The 15,932-nt window shown below is 37.8% G+C and overlaps 1 protein-coding gene across 5 annotated transcripts in view; it reads left to right on the forward strand.

Annotated features, from left to right (window-relative positions):
* The window catches only part of zfyve9a (zinc finger, FYVE domain containing 9a), a 56,933-nt gene that overhangs the window by 28,318 nt on the left and 12,683 nt on the right, over positions 1-15,932 (forward strand). For all 5 annotated transcript variants that reach the window (XM_086272735.1, XM_086272737.1, XM_086272738.1 and 2 more), the window contains exons 12-17: positions 1,365-1,447; positions 1,625-1,729; positions 3,808-3,958; positions 4,121-4,201; positions 4,355-4,517; positions 6,457-6,562. In XM_086272735.1, coding sequence (XP_086128861.1) covers positions 1,365-1,447; positions 1,625-1,729; positions 3,808-3,958; positions 4,121-4,201; positions 4,355-4,517; positions 6,457-6,562 — 689 coding nt within the window. The remainder of the gene's footprint in view (positions 1-1,364; positions 1,448-1,624; positions 1,730-3,807; positions 3,959-4,120; positions 4,202-4,354; positions 4,518-6,456; positions 6,563-15,932) is intronic.

Raw genomic sequence — 15,932 nt, forward strand, 5'->3', positions numbered from 1 at the left:
TTGCTCATATTGCTTCCTGTTTAACAAACATTTCTGCACATTTTGTCATTTTGTAGTGTTGCTGGGTACATCACTTCAGTTATGTTTGTTTCTTTTGCTGTACTTCACAACCACAGTCACCTCAAGGTGCTTTATGTAATAAGGTAATATTAGAGAGAAAGATGATCCCTGTAAGAGCAGAACTTGGCTATGGTGGGAAGGAAGGAGTCTGTTTTAGGAGGTAGAGGCTTCAGAAATTTGAATTGTGGACTGAAGTGAAGTGGAGACGCAGCACATGTTTGTAGGATTGAGTTAAAATGAGCTGAGGTTACTCCAAAAAACGTTGCTCCTATTTCAAGCTTAGACAGCACTGAGGTCCCTGGGAACGTTAAGTGTGTGAGTATCCTGTAATGGTCTGTTGGGTCTTTATGGTAAAATATTAAGATCTAGAGAACTTAGTATGTCAGCTGACTTCATATCATGGCTTCCCACATGAAGGAGGGATTTAACGGCGACGCTGCTTTCACCAAATCTTCTTCTCTCACAGCCAGACCTGCCAGTGCCGAGCACCGCCCGCTCGGCTCTGTGAAGCGCCTTGTCTGCATCCAGCGAACACGGATAGAATACATTAACAAAGCCGCACACAGTCGAAGCTCTTAAACACAAAACAGTTGCGCAGCCATGAAATCAGCCCACCACACAAACGGCGCTCTTCTCCACGCTCTCACCTCTTACCTCCGGCGCTGACCAGCAGAAGGCCGAGAGACTCGTCAGCACGAAGTGCAGATTGAGGCTGAGCTTTATTTCTTTCTTTGCTAATGAGAGTTTATACTGAGATCTCTTTTTCCCCGGCTGTTTGCAGTGATAAGGCTAAAAATAGTCATCTAAGAAGCTTTAGTTGCTGAAGGAAAAAAGCAGCTGCTGTATTTTTTATTTATTTCTTTTTTCACTTGTGGATTAGGAGTTCACTGTGTGTGATGCGTGGGGTCTCTTGTTCTGCTCATTTGCATTTATGGATGAAGAGGAGGAAAAAAAGAAGTTGTGTAACATTGAAATACCTGGAAAAAACCTACAGACCACAAAGCCCCGGAGCACTAATGAAATAAAGAAGCCGCTATTTTCTGCTGCTTGCTAATTCATAAGGAGTCGTCACAGCAGGGGAGCCACGTGTTTGATTTGGCAGCTTTTTGCACAAGATTTCTGACACAACTCCAGAGGGATTTCTGTCTTCTGTCTCCTCTGAGTTCTTTCACTTTTTAGGGGATTGTGTAATGAAATCAGCTGTGAAATTGTTTTGAAAATAGCAAAAAATATAAATCCATGAAACCAAATTTGTGGAAGAGGAAGATTCTCCTGTAATCACCAGTAATCATTGTGTTCTGCAGTTTATCCGTGCCCGCTGTTCAGCGTTCGCTTCAGAAAACCGCTCTTTGGAGAGACCGGTCACACCATCATGAACCTGCTGGCGGTAAGTGCTTTGTTTTTCTCTTCCTGAGCTCACTTTTTAATTATTTTAAAGGTTAAAGAGCCCCCCGCTATATGCTGGGTATGTAAACAGGAATGTAACCATTCAAGTGATTTGTTTGTTATGATGTTCATTTCAGTTCATTTATGTTTTGTTTTTTTTTCTTTTTCACTGTCCCAGGACTTCCGTAACTACCAGTACACGCTGCCGGTGGTCAAAGGTCTGGTTGTGGACATGGAGGTGAGGAAGACGAGCATCAAGATCCCCAGCAATCGCTACAATGAGGTGAGCGCCCATCCAGTTGTATTTATTTTCACACAATAATGATAGAGAAAATGATAAAGATTTCCACTTCATAGTGCTGCTTTTTCACTCATTCTACACACTTCAATCATGCAATGCAACCACAATGCTCTTCTTCACCAAATCTCTGTCTGTCCCTTACATGGTGCATGCATACATTTAAAAACCATCACCGTTAACAGCAGGCTGGTGAGATGCATTAGCTAACTTCACAGTTAGAATACACTGAGGAATATGGAAGCCTGTTTCTGCCAGCAGAAAAAGAAATGCAATTCATAAGCTAAAATTCCAGGTTATTATCTCAAAATTTTACATTACTACCTCAAATCTCTGAAAAAAGCTAAAAAGTTAAGAAAATAACGTGAAATTTTGACCTGCTATTTATTTATTTATTTATTTATTTATTTACTGGCAGAAACAAACTTTCATAGAGAGAAACCCTAAAGGTGATAAACGAGAAAAAGGTTCCTCTGGCCATCCAGCGTGTTAGTCTCTGCATGTGAGAAGATTAATGGTGTAAAAATTACATCTATACATTTAAAGTTAATGACCTGAAACCTTTGCTGTGTTTCAGCAGTGCTTCAAACTCAGGAACAGGGGACGTTGTTTGGGTATTTTTCTTACTTGGGATACTTTCTTCTTAATAATATAAACGTTTTAACGCTATTCATTTAGAACTGAGCGAATCACAAGCCTGGTGTTTAATTACATTGAAAGTCACATTTCAAAGGTCTCATACCTGTAGTCGCCTTGGTCATAATTCTTTGGTCCACCTACGATTGATGTTTGATTTACCACAGCTAGAAATCAACATTATATTCAGGACATGTCCTGAGATTTTATTGGAAACATTCACTGCCTCTAAGTTGCATAAACTTTGGTTGCGTAGTTTTTGTGTAATCTCTGACAGTCAGTCAGATGGACTCACAGCTGCCTGTATACATTTGTTATATGGAGTCTTTAGTTTCAGTCTTTCTCAGTGTGGTCACATTTCTTTAATCAGCATGAAAGATTTAGTGCACGTGTTTTTATTTAAAACTGGGATTTGTTCACCTGTTCTGAACTCGCTATATCCTGATAAACACCATCCAAATTATAATGAATAAAAAGACTAAAGTTGGTGGTGAAAGTAATACAATCCAAACTTAAACAAGCAAAACCTACTTAGGAAGCTGAATGAAATTAAAATAAACAGAAATTAAATAAGAATTACAAAATGAAATAAAATTACAGAAATTATAAAAGAATGTTATAACTCTGGCTTGCACCCCACCTCTGTGATGGATCTCTGTTTTTTGAGTGTTTGTCTTTATAAAATGAATAGAAAGTAAAATCCTCGCATTAAACATTAAAAACAAATTCCAGAAAATGAAGGAAAGCAGATTTTCCTCTTATATAATTCATATTTAAGCATTATTTTCAGGATCAGGCATCGTTTTTCAATCTTCCAACATGCAGACTCCCTCCATCAGACTAATGACATCAGTGAATGAGGCTGACTGTGTGTAGGTGCTGCGTGACAAACTCTCTGGAGTCCCTGCAGCTGAACATGAGGTGTGGGCTGCCCACGTGTTATAACGCTGCTGCCTCGAGGGTGTGAATGAACGGCGTACCAGAAGAAGTGATACGCGTTTGGGTGAGAAATAAATCCGCGGCGGAGAGTGCGGTGCCGGTTGTAGCGTTTGGCTGTCGATGCGGTAACAGATGGGAACCCAGTAATGTGGAGCGGGCACTATTGCTCAACAGCTTGCAGTCGAGCTTTTTTAGCGCAGCGAGTGGTTAAAACCCTCCAGATTTTCAGTTTTATTTCTACATTTTCAAAGGATGGCTTCAAAGAGAGGCAGAGGCAGGAGAGTTAGCAGAATTAATATGGGAGATCTTTCGGCTGTTGATATCCACCCGTGACGTGTCCTTTTCCCACAGTCTGTCAGCGCCGTCCCGTTTAAACTGAGGACTTTACCCACAAGCCCACTGCAATTAGGCTTAACCAGGCAGCCTCTCTGCTCCACGCACGCACAAAGGGCTACTTAATTAGTCATGCATATTATTTGTCCTTGCAGCTGATGAAGGCCATGAACAAGTCCAACGAACACGTGCTGGCCATGGGGGCGTGTTTCAACGACCGGGCCGACTCCCACTTGGTGTGCGTCCAGAACGATGACGGGAACTATCAGACGCAGGCCATCAGCATCCATCACCAGCCGCGCAAAGGTGCCGACTCAGAAACCGGCTCGACCGTCACACTTGAAACCTCCTTTATCTGCGGCTCGTCTGGAAGGCTGCGATGCCTGAATATCCTCCCCCTGACTGTTTGTCTCATCTGTTTGCCTGAAAGTAGCTCAGCCTCTTACTTTATCTCTTTGTTTGTTTCAGTTACTGGAGCCTGCTTCTTTGTGTTCAGTGGTGCTTTGAAAGCCTCGTCTGGCTTCTTAGCCAAGACCAGCATCGTGGAAGGTGAGAACAGCGTCAGCAAAGCTACACGTTGGCTGCAGAAATGTTGAAATTAGTCAAAAGAATTGTCACTAAAGTTAAAATAAATAAATAAAGTAAATAATCATGATCCTCAGTACTGAGTAAAGCAACTGAGCAGCTTTTTTCCTCCTATAGATGGCGTCATGATTCAGATCACAGCTGAGACGATGGACTCTCTACGTCAAGCCCTGAGGGACATGAAAGATTTCACCATCACGTGCGGTAAAGCTGACCAGGAGGAGAACCAGGAGGTCGTCCACATCCAGTGGACGGAGGATGATCACAATTTCAACAAAGGGTGAGATGGGGTGGAGGGGGGAGGGAAGTCAGGAGGGGAAGGGGAGCTGGAAGCGATGCATTTATGTCACGGACAATTGAACTGATAGCTTCCTGGGCGCTGCATTTACTACTTTGCTATAAAAAGTCATTATGCACGCCGGGGGAAGCCCTGTGAGGGAGAATCTTAGCAGGGTGGAATGATGCAGTCTGACACGGCTGTGAGATCCGGACCGCTGCAATCAATTTTAGAGCAGGATGATAAAATCTGCTCATTTAAAAGCGACTCTTCACTGTTCAGTCTAGTTCAGGCCTGTCACCAGATACGATATGACTTCATTAAGAGGATATTTTCACTGCACAGAAGCTGTTTTAACCCTCAGCCACTGTCACACAATCTGAGTTGGTCTACAGTGTATATTGCGCTCTTTTCTTTCATGTTTATTCATAAAATAGAACAGCCACCAGAAGCCTATTGCTGCATAATTAAGGAATAGTTCAGGGTCACCTGATCCAGCATTGATCCAGTGACTGAAACGAGCTGTTTTAGCTTATCTCCCTCTAAGACAGCTTTTTTTTTTTTTTCTGATTGGCTGCCCCTCACAAACAGATGATCTGAGCAGCAGGTGGGCTGTATGGCTAAGATGACCATTTAACTACACATTCGTTCGACACTTAATTTTATACAGTTAAAGCCTTTCACTCAGGGCCGTTTACAGTTAACAGATAACCTAACATGTGTTTCTTTGGACTGTGAGAGGAAGCTGGAATAGGGCTGTTCGATATAACAATATATATCGGATGACGATATAAAAACATCTATCGTTTCATTTTAAGCTATCGTTTGTTTCGCGGTGTCGCAAAATAAACTGTTTACGGCAATATTTTTTTCATCGTTTTGATGGTCACTGTAGTGGCTATATTAATTTCTTAAAGTTCTCTCTTTCTCTTATATTTAATGTAACCACACTACAGACAGACAAGCGCCTGTTTTTATGCGTTGTCCTTAGCAACAACAACGGTAACAGCATCGCGTGTCCGCTTGTTTATGTTCCACACAAACCTTTCACAATAAAGCTCAAGATCCTGTTGAGACTTTTCAAAATAAACTGAATCACGTGAAAGAGCAGATTATTTACGGATGAGAAGTAAAAAAAGAGCCGTCAGGTGCTAAAAAATAAACCTTAGACTCAAACATTAGAACAGGCTTTTCCCCGCAGCACGCCGTGTAATAAATACAAAGAAAACGGCGGCCGTTACAACTTATGTCTAAAAATGTATCGTTTCATACATCGGTTAAAACACTCGACTCCAGCTACATGACGCGCAGCTGGAAACACTTCCCGCAAGTCGAGCTGCCTGAGATTCACATAATTTACAGAAAATGTTACATTTTTGTGATTTATATCGTTATCGGGATGATAGAATTCTTATATCGGGATATGAGATTTTGGTCATATCGCACAGCCTAAGCTGGAATACCCAGAAGGAACCAGTGCAAACTCCACACAGAAGGAGCCCAACCAGGGTTCAAAGTTCAAGGCACCTCAGTACCAACTGAGGAAAAACGGCCTTAAATGGAGCGTTTAGAGCAGCATGACCTTTAAAGGCGTCCACACAGTGGAATAACTTAATGATGCAAGGCAGCGAGGTCTCGTTTAGCATTTGCCCAGGAACCGTTAAAAAACAAACTGGTGTTTGCTCACACAGAGGGCAAAAAACCCTGCAATTTTAAAAATCAAAAACAACCAGCAAAAAAAATGAGCTGGCTTCGGCCTCTGCTTGATGCTTTGATGTTGGTGCTTTTGCTGCTCCAGCCGAGCAACTGGCAGGTCAGCGCTTTGCTCAAGGGCAAAGGGCTCAGATGCTGCAGAAGCGGTTTATTTGGGTCTCCCACAAAGAATCAGCTTTTGCTTACTTGCGCGTTTCATTTGTAAGTTGTCTTTTGTGTGTTTGTTCAGCGTCATCAGCCCAATCGACGGGAAGTCCATGGAGTCCATACCCAGTGTCAAGATCTTCCACGGCTCCGAGTTCAGAGCAAACGGCAAAGTCATCCGCTGGACCGAGGTACAGTCTGCTCATTTTACCGAGCGCCAGTGAGGAAATCAGGCCACCACTGAAGCCTCTCAGGACAGACAGCTTAAACTGTTTTAACCTTCATCCCGCGAGGCTGCAGCTCCATTAACTCGGGCTAAAGTAAACTCTGATGACACACGCCAGCACGCCATGATAATTTCTCCTCATATACAGTAGGAAGATGAGAGGATTTAACATATTGTGTTAATACAAGTTCAAAGATTGTTTTATTTAGAGAAAAAGTTGAGTGCAGCTTTAAGACCCTGTTTTTGTGCTCAGGAGGTTGGAGAAAAAAAAAAAAGAGGTCAGTTTATCTCAAAAAGTCTTAGTCACCTTCCTCTGCTGTTCTAACCCAATCTCCTCATTATCACATATTACAAACAACCCCAAAAAATATATGTATCTGTTTTCAAGTCTGCAGGTCTTATTAGTGTGAATGCTTGAAAAGCATTCACAGTATTGTTCTTCTAATCTTTATTAGTGTGAATGCTTGAAAAGCATTCACAGTATTGTTATTCTAATCTTTATTATTATTATTATATTTTATTTTTCCGTACGTTTTTTGTAATCCTATAACTTCAAAACCGTTCAACTTAGAAAAACCATTCAAACACCGTTAGATTCCTATTCTTTTGAACAACACTGCTTCTATTTTTCATATTTTTAACATTTATATTTTTAATTTTATTCAACTTTTTTCAACAAAAATTTATAATGTATTTCAATGGGGAGACCCTTCAAATCCTCATTCAACTTACTCATTTTTAAACTCTTACTACTTCCACATACATTGACATAGAGCCACCATTCAAACTTTAAAACGAAGACAAGACATTCAACTATTCAACTTGTATTTATCTTTTCAATATCTATTATACTTTTTCTTCAGTTCCAGTTTAAGTTTCATGATGTTTTTTCACCCGTTTCAGAGTTTATAATGGGTGTGTATGGGACGGAATGTTGGGGCTAGAGTGAGACAGCTCAACTGCTAGAGTGAGAGGAGCAAAAAAATTAATCTTAAAATCTTTTTTAAAACTGCTGCTGTGTCCACAGCGTTTGCTCTACAGGTATGATTTTACCCTCAAAACGTAGCCATGGCTGTCCTCTTTCATCCAATGTGTTTACTATTGTACTAGGTGTTATGGTTCTTTCGTAAATGTCACCAATGCACAGCCTCCTCCCTCCAACTCTTCCATAGACTCTAATGTTAAAATGGCTCAGAAGGTTCGTTTGAAAATCAGAAGAGCATGGTGTCTTTCCACTGTCACCACGTCCATATAATAAACTCCACAGACATGAAAACTGAGAATTAGGTAGACTAGACATGGCTGTCGCTCACGGTGAAAGAATTTTGTCAATACGACTTTTACTTTTCATTTGGGAACGATTTGTTTCGGCCTGACTTTTCTGTTCATTTTAAGCAGCAAAAGTGAGGTGCATGTCTGTGTCCGTGTGTATGGAGCCATTGGGTGCGGTCACTATAGCAACCAGGCTCACACCTGCCTGCTTAACGAGCTCTCTCTCTCACTCTGCCAAGATTCATCTTAAACACTTCTCTTTCAACTGCTGCTGTCTCCACAGTGTTACAGCCATCATTTTACCCTCAAAACGTCGCCATCGTTGTTCTCTTTCCAACATCTTGTCTTTCAAAGCTCAGAGATGTAAACGTTTTAAACTGTGTGGATCCAAGTGGAGGGATCACATTTTAGTCATTCAGTGATTCAAAGAATATGACCTTTTAATATTCATTCAGATGTTTTCTGACTCTAAATGTTCTTTTCTCATTTCTTAGGGTTTTCTAATTTACATTTAAAACATTTTCAGTTTTTTTCCAACTCCTTCTTCTGTGTAACCTTCAGCTTTTAGCAGTTCAGCACCTTTGTTTTCAGGTTAAATTCGTTTTTTTTTTTTTTGTTTTTTTTTAATCTCATTCAATATTTTTAACTCAAAATTCAGCAATTAATTCATTTCAGTGCATACATTCAGATTCAAGCATTCACACTGCAGTTTCTTCAGAAAATGCACTTTCTAGTTAGTGTGAATGCTTGAAAAGCATTCACAGTATTGTTATTCGAATCTTTATTATTATTGTGTGGATGCTTTAAGCATCCACACTATTGAGTTCCTGTTTCTCTTTATTCTTTATTGTGTGGATGCTTTAAGCATCCACACTATTGAGTTCCTGTTTCTCTTTATTCTTTATTATTATTATTATTCCGGGTGTTTCCGTACACTTTTCGCCGTTTAACTACTTCCACAATTTTTGTGCTATTTTCACCGTTCAAACTTTAAACTATTCAGCTATTTTTGCTAATTCCTGCTACGATTTTTGCTATTTTTAACTATTATACTTTTTAAAATATTAAGCTTTTTTCCTTTAATTTGTCCCATTGAAATGAATGGGAAACTTCTGCAATTCTGCTAAATTTTGCCTGTTTTTGAAACTTAACTACTTCCTCATATTTTCACCTAGAACAACCATTCAAATTTTAAAATGTTCACAAATTATTTGGCTATTCAGGTATGATTCAGCTTTTTCACATCTTCTACTGTTTTACTTTTATGCCTCTTAAAGTTTTGAGTTGCAAAATTGTGATTTTTCACAAAATACATGTGTTGTTATGGTTGCTATGCTCTTGGCTTCCAGTGTGCCACTGCAGGTTTTGCAATTTTCACTTCATGTCCGAACAACTTCCTGCTACTTGCTCAATTTTCACTCAACTTCCACAAATTATACATCAAAACGTAGGTATTTTTGCTGGCTTTCAGAAAATGTCACTATCATTGTTGTGGGATTTATAGAATTTTTGCAAATCTCCTCAGACTAACACAAGGTCAGAAAACTCTCCATATAAAGTGAATGGAGAGCTTGTTCAAAATCACCGCTGGATTTCTGTAATGAGAGGCATATTCGAATCGTCATATCTCCTTAACGAAGCAAAGTTAAGACATGAGGCTTGTCCCCGAATATCTTCAGACACCCCTGACGCTCACAATTCAAGAATTTCTTTCTCACCTATTACCGTTCTGAAATGAGTTGGACTTGTTTGAGGGTAGGAAATTCGTCCTTCGCTCAGATTTCTTCAGATTTCAAACTGTGGAAATGAACCACTTTTTTCTCTCGTCATAACTTTTTGTTGGATTTCCACAGAGACCTGAAAATTTCCATGATTGTTCACCAAAGCCTGCTGTCTCTTACGGTGAAAGAATGATATCGATACTCCAAATAGATTTCGAGTTAGAAAGCGTTGTTTGAGGGCAAGTCAAGGCAGTTTTTGCTTCGCTCTACTCAGTTATGGTGCATTACAAGTCAAATATCTTTAATAATTCATATTTTAATGATAAATTGTAAACACTGGAAGATTCCCCCATCTCTTCTGAACAAAACGGTGTAAGAATGACCGCTCTAGCCCCTACGGTTTGGAAATTATGGTCATTTGTTTGAGGGGAGTCCTCACTATGAGAAATAGGCTGCAATAATCCTGTGCCTCTCTGTGCTGCGTGTGTAAAAAGAGGCACATGTTTTGGCGGGAAAAAGTACACAGGCTCTCTGATTGGTGGATTCAAATTCAGCAGCTCCCAGGCTGACCTAGAAACTTACTTCTCTCTCCCTGTGCATTTTTTTGCTGATTTTTTCATTTAACAAGTATATTTGAGGGACCCTCAGCATGTTCAGCATTTTTTCAGCTGTCCATTTTGCTTTTCCAATTTTTCTGTTTAACTTATTACTATTGTGCTAAATAATACTATTTCTGCTATTTTATAAGATTTGTGCCTAATATAGTATTTCTGCTAAATTACAATATTTCTGCTTTTTATACTATTTGTGCTAAAACATAGTATTTCTACTAAATGTAGTATTTATGCTTAATCATACTATTTCTGCTTTTTATGGGATTTGTGCCTAATATAGTATTTCTGCTTTTTATAGGATTTTTGCTCAAACATAGTATTTCTACTAAATGTAGTGTTTATGCTTAATCATCCTATTTCTGCTTTTTATAGGATTTGTGCTTAATATAGTATTTCTGCTAAATTATAGTATTTCTGCTTTTTATAGTATTTGTGCTAAAACATAGTATTTCTACTAAATGTAGTATTTATGCTTAATCATAGTATTTCTATATATTTCTGCCAGGTCCCCAGGCAGCCAATCCTCTGTGAGGACTGAGAAATTCAAATTTTCAAATCAGGGCCTGCACGGCTTCCCAGCCAATCATATATGTGTCCTGAGGCATTCAAATTTGCATATTGGGGCCTTCATGGCTTCTAAGCCAGCCAATCATATCTGAGGGCTGAGGAATTCAAATCCACAAATCAGGGCCTGCACGGCTTCCCAGCCAGCCAATCATATATGTGGTCTCAGGCATTCATATTTGCATATTGGGGAATTCGTGGCTTCTAAGTCAACAAGTCATCCATGTCATATATCTCTAAAAATTCACATTTTAATGATAAATTGTTAACACTGGAAGATTCCCCCATCTCTTCTGAACCAAACAGTGTAAGAATGACCGCTCTAGCCCCTACGGTTAGGAAATTATGGTCATTTGTTTGAGGGGAGTCCTCACTATGAGAAATAGGCTGCAATAATCCTGTGCCTCTCTGTGCTGCTGCGTGTGTAAAAAGATGCACCTGTTTTGGCGGGAAAACGTAAACAGCCACTCTGATTGGTGGATTTAAATTCGGCAGCTCTCTCCCTCTGTGTCTGTCTGTGTGTGTGTGTGTGTGTGTGTGTGTGTTTAGTGGGAGAGAGAGGACCCTGCCCTTATTTGGCAGCATGTCATTGTAGGATTTAAATTGAATATAGTTAGACTGATTGACTGGATTACAGCCTGTGTTTGTGTGTCCCTCTCTGCATTTCTGTTTCAATATGCCTCCATATTTGTAATTTTGTAAGTTATTGCTATTCTGCTAAATCATAGTATTTCTGGTACTTTTTGGTACTTGTGCTAAATACAGTATTTCTGCTAAATTATAGTATTTCTGCTTTATTATACTATTTGTGCTAAAACATAGTATTTCTACTAAATGTAGTATTTCTGCTTTTTATACTATTTGTGCTAAATTATAATATTTCTGCTTTTTATACTATTTGTGCTAAATTATAATATTTCTGCTTTTTATACTATTTGTGCTAAAACATAGTATTTCTACTAAATGTAGTATTTCTGCTTTTTATACTATTTGTGCTAAATTATAATATTTCTGCTTTTTATACTATTTGTGCTAAATTATAATATTTCTGCTTTTTATACTATTTGTGCTAAATTATAATATTTCTGCTTTTTATACTATTTGTGCTAAATTATAATATTTCTGCTTTTTATACTATTTGTGCTAAAACATAGTATTTCTACTAAATGTAGTATTTCTGCTTTTTATACTATTTGTGCTAAATTATAATATTTCTGCTTTTTATACTATTTGTGCTAAATTATAATATTTCTGCTTTTTATACTATTTGTGCTAAAACATAGTATTTCTACTAAATGTAGTATTTCTGCTTTTTATACTATTTGTGCTAAATTATAATATTTCTGCTTTTTATACTATTTGTGCTAAATTATAATATTTCTGCTTTTTATACTATTTGTGCTAAATTATAATATTTCTGCTTTTTATAGTATTTGTGCTAAAACATAGTATTTCTACTAAATGTAGTATTTATGCTTAATCATAGTATTTCTATATATATCTGCCAGGTCCCCAGGCAGCCAATCCTCTGTGAGGACTGAGAAATTCAAATTTTCAAATCAGGGCCTGCACGGCTTCCCAGCCAATCATATATGTGTCCTGAGGCATTCAAATTTGCATATTGGGGCCTTCATGGCTTCTAAGCCAGCCAATCATATCTGAGGGCTGAGGAATTCAAATCCACAAATCAGGGCCTGCACAGCTTCCCAGCCAGCCAATCATGTATGTGGGCTCCAGGTATTTAAATTTGCATATTGGGGAATTCGTGGCTTCTAAGTCAACAAGTCATCCATGTCATATATCTCTAAAAATTCATATTTTAATGATAAATTGTCAACACTTGAAGATTCCCCCATCTCTTCTGAACAAAACGGTGTAAGAATGACCGCTCTAGCCCCTATGGTTAGGAAATTATGGTCATTTGTTTGAGGGGAATCCTCACTATGTGAAATAAACTGAAAGAAGCAGGTCTATGTCTCTGTGCTGCGTGTGTAAAAAGATGCACCTTTTTTGGCGGGAAAACGTAAACAGCCTCTCTGATTGGTGGATTCAAATTCAGCAGCTCCCAGGCTGACCTAGAAACTTAGTCCTCTCTCCCTGTGTGTGTGTGTGTGTGTGTGTGTGTGTGTGTGTGTGTTTAGTGGGAGAGAGAGGACCCTGCCCTTATTTGACAGCATGTCATTGTAGGATTTAAATTGAACATAGTTAGACTGGTTGACTGGATTAGAGCCTGTGTTTGTGTGTCCCTCTGTGCATTTGTGTTTCAATAAGTTATTACTATTCTGCTAAATCATAGTATTTCTGGTACTTTTCGGTACTTGTGCTAAATACAGTATTTCTGCTAAATCATACTATTTCTGCTTTTCATAGGATTTATGCCTAATATAGTATTTCTGCTAAATTATAGTATTTCTGCTTTTTATAGGATTTGTGCCTAACATAGTATTTCTGCTAAATTATAGTATTTCTGCTTTTTATAGGATTTGTGCTTAACATAGTATTTCTGCTTTTTATACTATTTGTTCTAAATTATAGTATTTCTGCTTTTTATAGGATTTGTGCTTAATATAGTATTTCTGCTAAATTATAGTTTTTCTTCTTTTTATAATATTTGTGCTAAAACATAGTATTTCTACTAAATGTAGTATTTATGCTTAATAATAGTATTTCTATATATTTCTGCCAGGTCCCCAGGCAGCCAATCCTCTGTGAGGACTGAGACATTCAAATTTTCAAATCAGGGCCTGCACAGTTTCCCAGCCAATCAAATAAGTGTCCTGAGGCATTCAAATTTGCATATTGGGGCCTTCGTGGCTTCTAAGCCAGCCAATCATATCTGAGGGCTGAGGAATTCAAACCCACAAATCAGGGCCTGCACGGCTTCCCAGCCAGCCAATCACATATGTTGTCTCAGGCATTCAAATTTGCATATTGGGGAATTCGTGGCTTCTAAGTCAACAAGTCATCCATGTCATATATCTCTAAAAATTCATATTTTAATATTAAATTGTCAACACTTGAAGATTCCCCCATCTCTTCTGAACAAAACGGTGTAAGAATGACCGTTCTAGCCCCTACGGTTTGGAAATTATGGTCATTTGTTTGAGGGGAGTCCTCACTATGAGAAATAGGCTGCAATAATCCTGTGCCTCTCTCTGCTGCGTGTGTAAAAAGATGCACCTGTTTTGGCGGGAAAAAGTACACAGGCTCTCTGATTGGTGGATTCAAATTCAGCAGCTCCCAGGCTGACCTAGAAACTTACTTCTCTCTCCCTGTGTGTGTGTGTGTGTGTGTGTGTGTGTGTGTGTGTGTGTGTGTGTGTGTGTGTGTGTGACAGAGAGAGAGAGAGAGAGAAAGGCTTTTAATGGGATGATCTCATTCTAAGATTTAAATTCAATATATTTAGACTGGTTGACTGAATTGGATCTTGTGTGTGGGTCTCTCTGTGCATGTGTGTTTCCTCATGTGTACATATTTGTGATTGTGTGGCTGTAATAAATTTTTTTGCAGATTTTTGTCATTTAACAAGTATATTTGAGGGACCCTCAGCATGTTCAGCATTTTTTCAGCTGTCCATTTTGCTTTTCCAATTTTTCTGTTTAACTTATTACTATTGTGCTAAATCATACTATTTCTGCTATTTTATAAGATTTGTGCTTAATATGCTATTTCTGCTTTTATAGGATTTGTGCTTAATATAGTATTTCTGCTAAATTTAGTATTTCTGATTAATTATAGTTTTTCTACTAAATCATAGTACAGTATTTCTGCTTTTTATAGGATTTGTGCTTAATATAGTATTTCTGCTAAATGTAGTATTTATGCTTAATCATACTATTTCTGCTTTTTATAGTATTTGTGCTTAATATAGTATTTCTGCTAAATTTAGTATTTCTGATTAATTATAGTTTTTCTACTAAATCATAGTACAGTATTTCTGCTTTTTATGGGATTTGTGCTAAAACAAAGTATTTCTACTAAATGTAGTATTTGTGCTTAATCATACCATTTCTGCTTTTTATAGGATTTGTGCTTAATATAGTATTTCTGCTAAATTATAGTATTTCTGCCAAATTATAATATTTGTGCTAAAACATAGTCTCAATTTAAAATTACAATATTCATAGTTCATCACAGTGTCTCTGGTAAATCACAATATTTCTGCTCTGTTGTACTATTTTTCTAAATCATAGTGTTTCTGTAATGTTTAAGTATTTTTGGCTAAATATAATCTTTCTGTTATCTTATACTATTTCTCCTAAATTCTTGTATTTTTGAGAAGTTATCATGTTTCTGGTAAGTTACAATATTTCTGCTAAATTCTGCTATGCTATTGTATTTCTGCCAAGTATTATGTTTCCTCTAAGATATTGCAGTTCTGCTAAGTTATTCCATTTTAGCAAACTTCTTTTGCTTCTGCAAAGTTTTTACAATTTCTGCAACTTTTCAGCTTTTTCAGCTACTTTTTGCATACAGCTTCAGCTTTAAGCATCCACACTGCATTTTCGCAGGAAATGCAAATTTTTCTAGTTATTATTATTATTCCGGGTGTTTCCGTACACTTTTCGCCGTTTAACTACTTCCACAATTTTTGTGCTATTTTCACCGTTCAAACTTTAAACTATTCAGCTATTTTTGCTAATTCCTGCTACGATTTTTGCTATTTTTAACTATTATACTTTTTAAAATATTAAGCTTTTTTCCTTTAATTTGTCCCATTGAAATGAATGGGAAACTTCTGCAATTCTGCTAAATTTTGCCTGTTTTTGAAACTTAACTACTTCCTCATATTTTCACCTAGAACAACCATTCAAATTTTAAAATGTTCACAAATTATTTGGCTATTCAGGTATGATTCAGCTTTTTCAAATCTTCTACTGTTTTACTTTTATGCCTCTTAAAGTTTTGAGTTGCAAAATTGTGATTTTTCACAAAATACATGTGTTGTTATGGTTGCTATGCTCTTGGCTTCCAGTGTGCCACTGAAGGTTTTGCAATTTTCACTTCATGTCCGAACAACTTCCTGCTACTTGCTCAATTTTCACTCAACTTCCACAAATTATACATCAAAACGTAGGTATTTTTGCTGGCTTTCAGAAAATGTCACCATCATTGTTGTGGGATTTATAGAATTTTTGCAAATCTCCTCAGACTAACACAAGGT

Source organism: Aulonocara sp. 'chitande type north' Nkhata Bay, linkage group LG18 (genome assembly GCF_057382095.1).
Source record: "Aulonocara sp. 'chitande type north' Nkhata Bay isolate Kocher_YH1m ecotype deep benthic linkage group LG18, A_spYH_male_GT1.1, whole genome shotgun sequence".
In the NCBI taxonomy this organism is placed as follows: domain Eukaryota; kingdom Metazoa; phylum Chordata; class Actinopteri; order Cichliformes; family Cichlidae; genus Aulonocara; species Aulonocara sp. 'chitande type north' Nkhata Bay.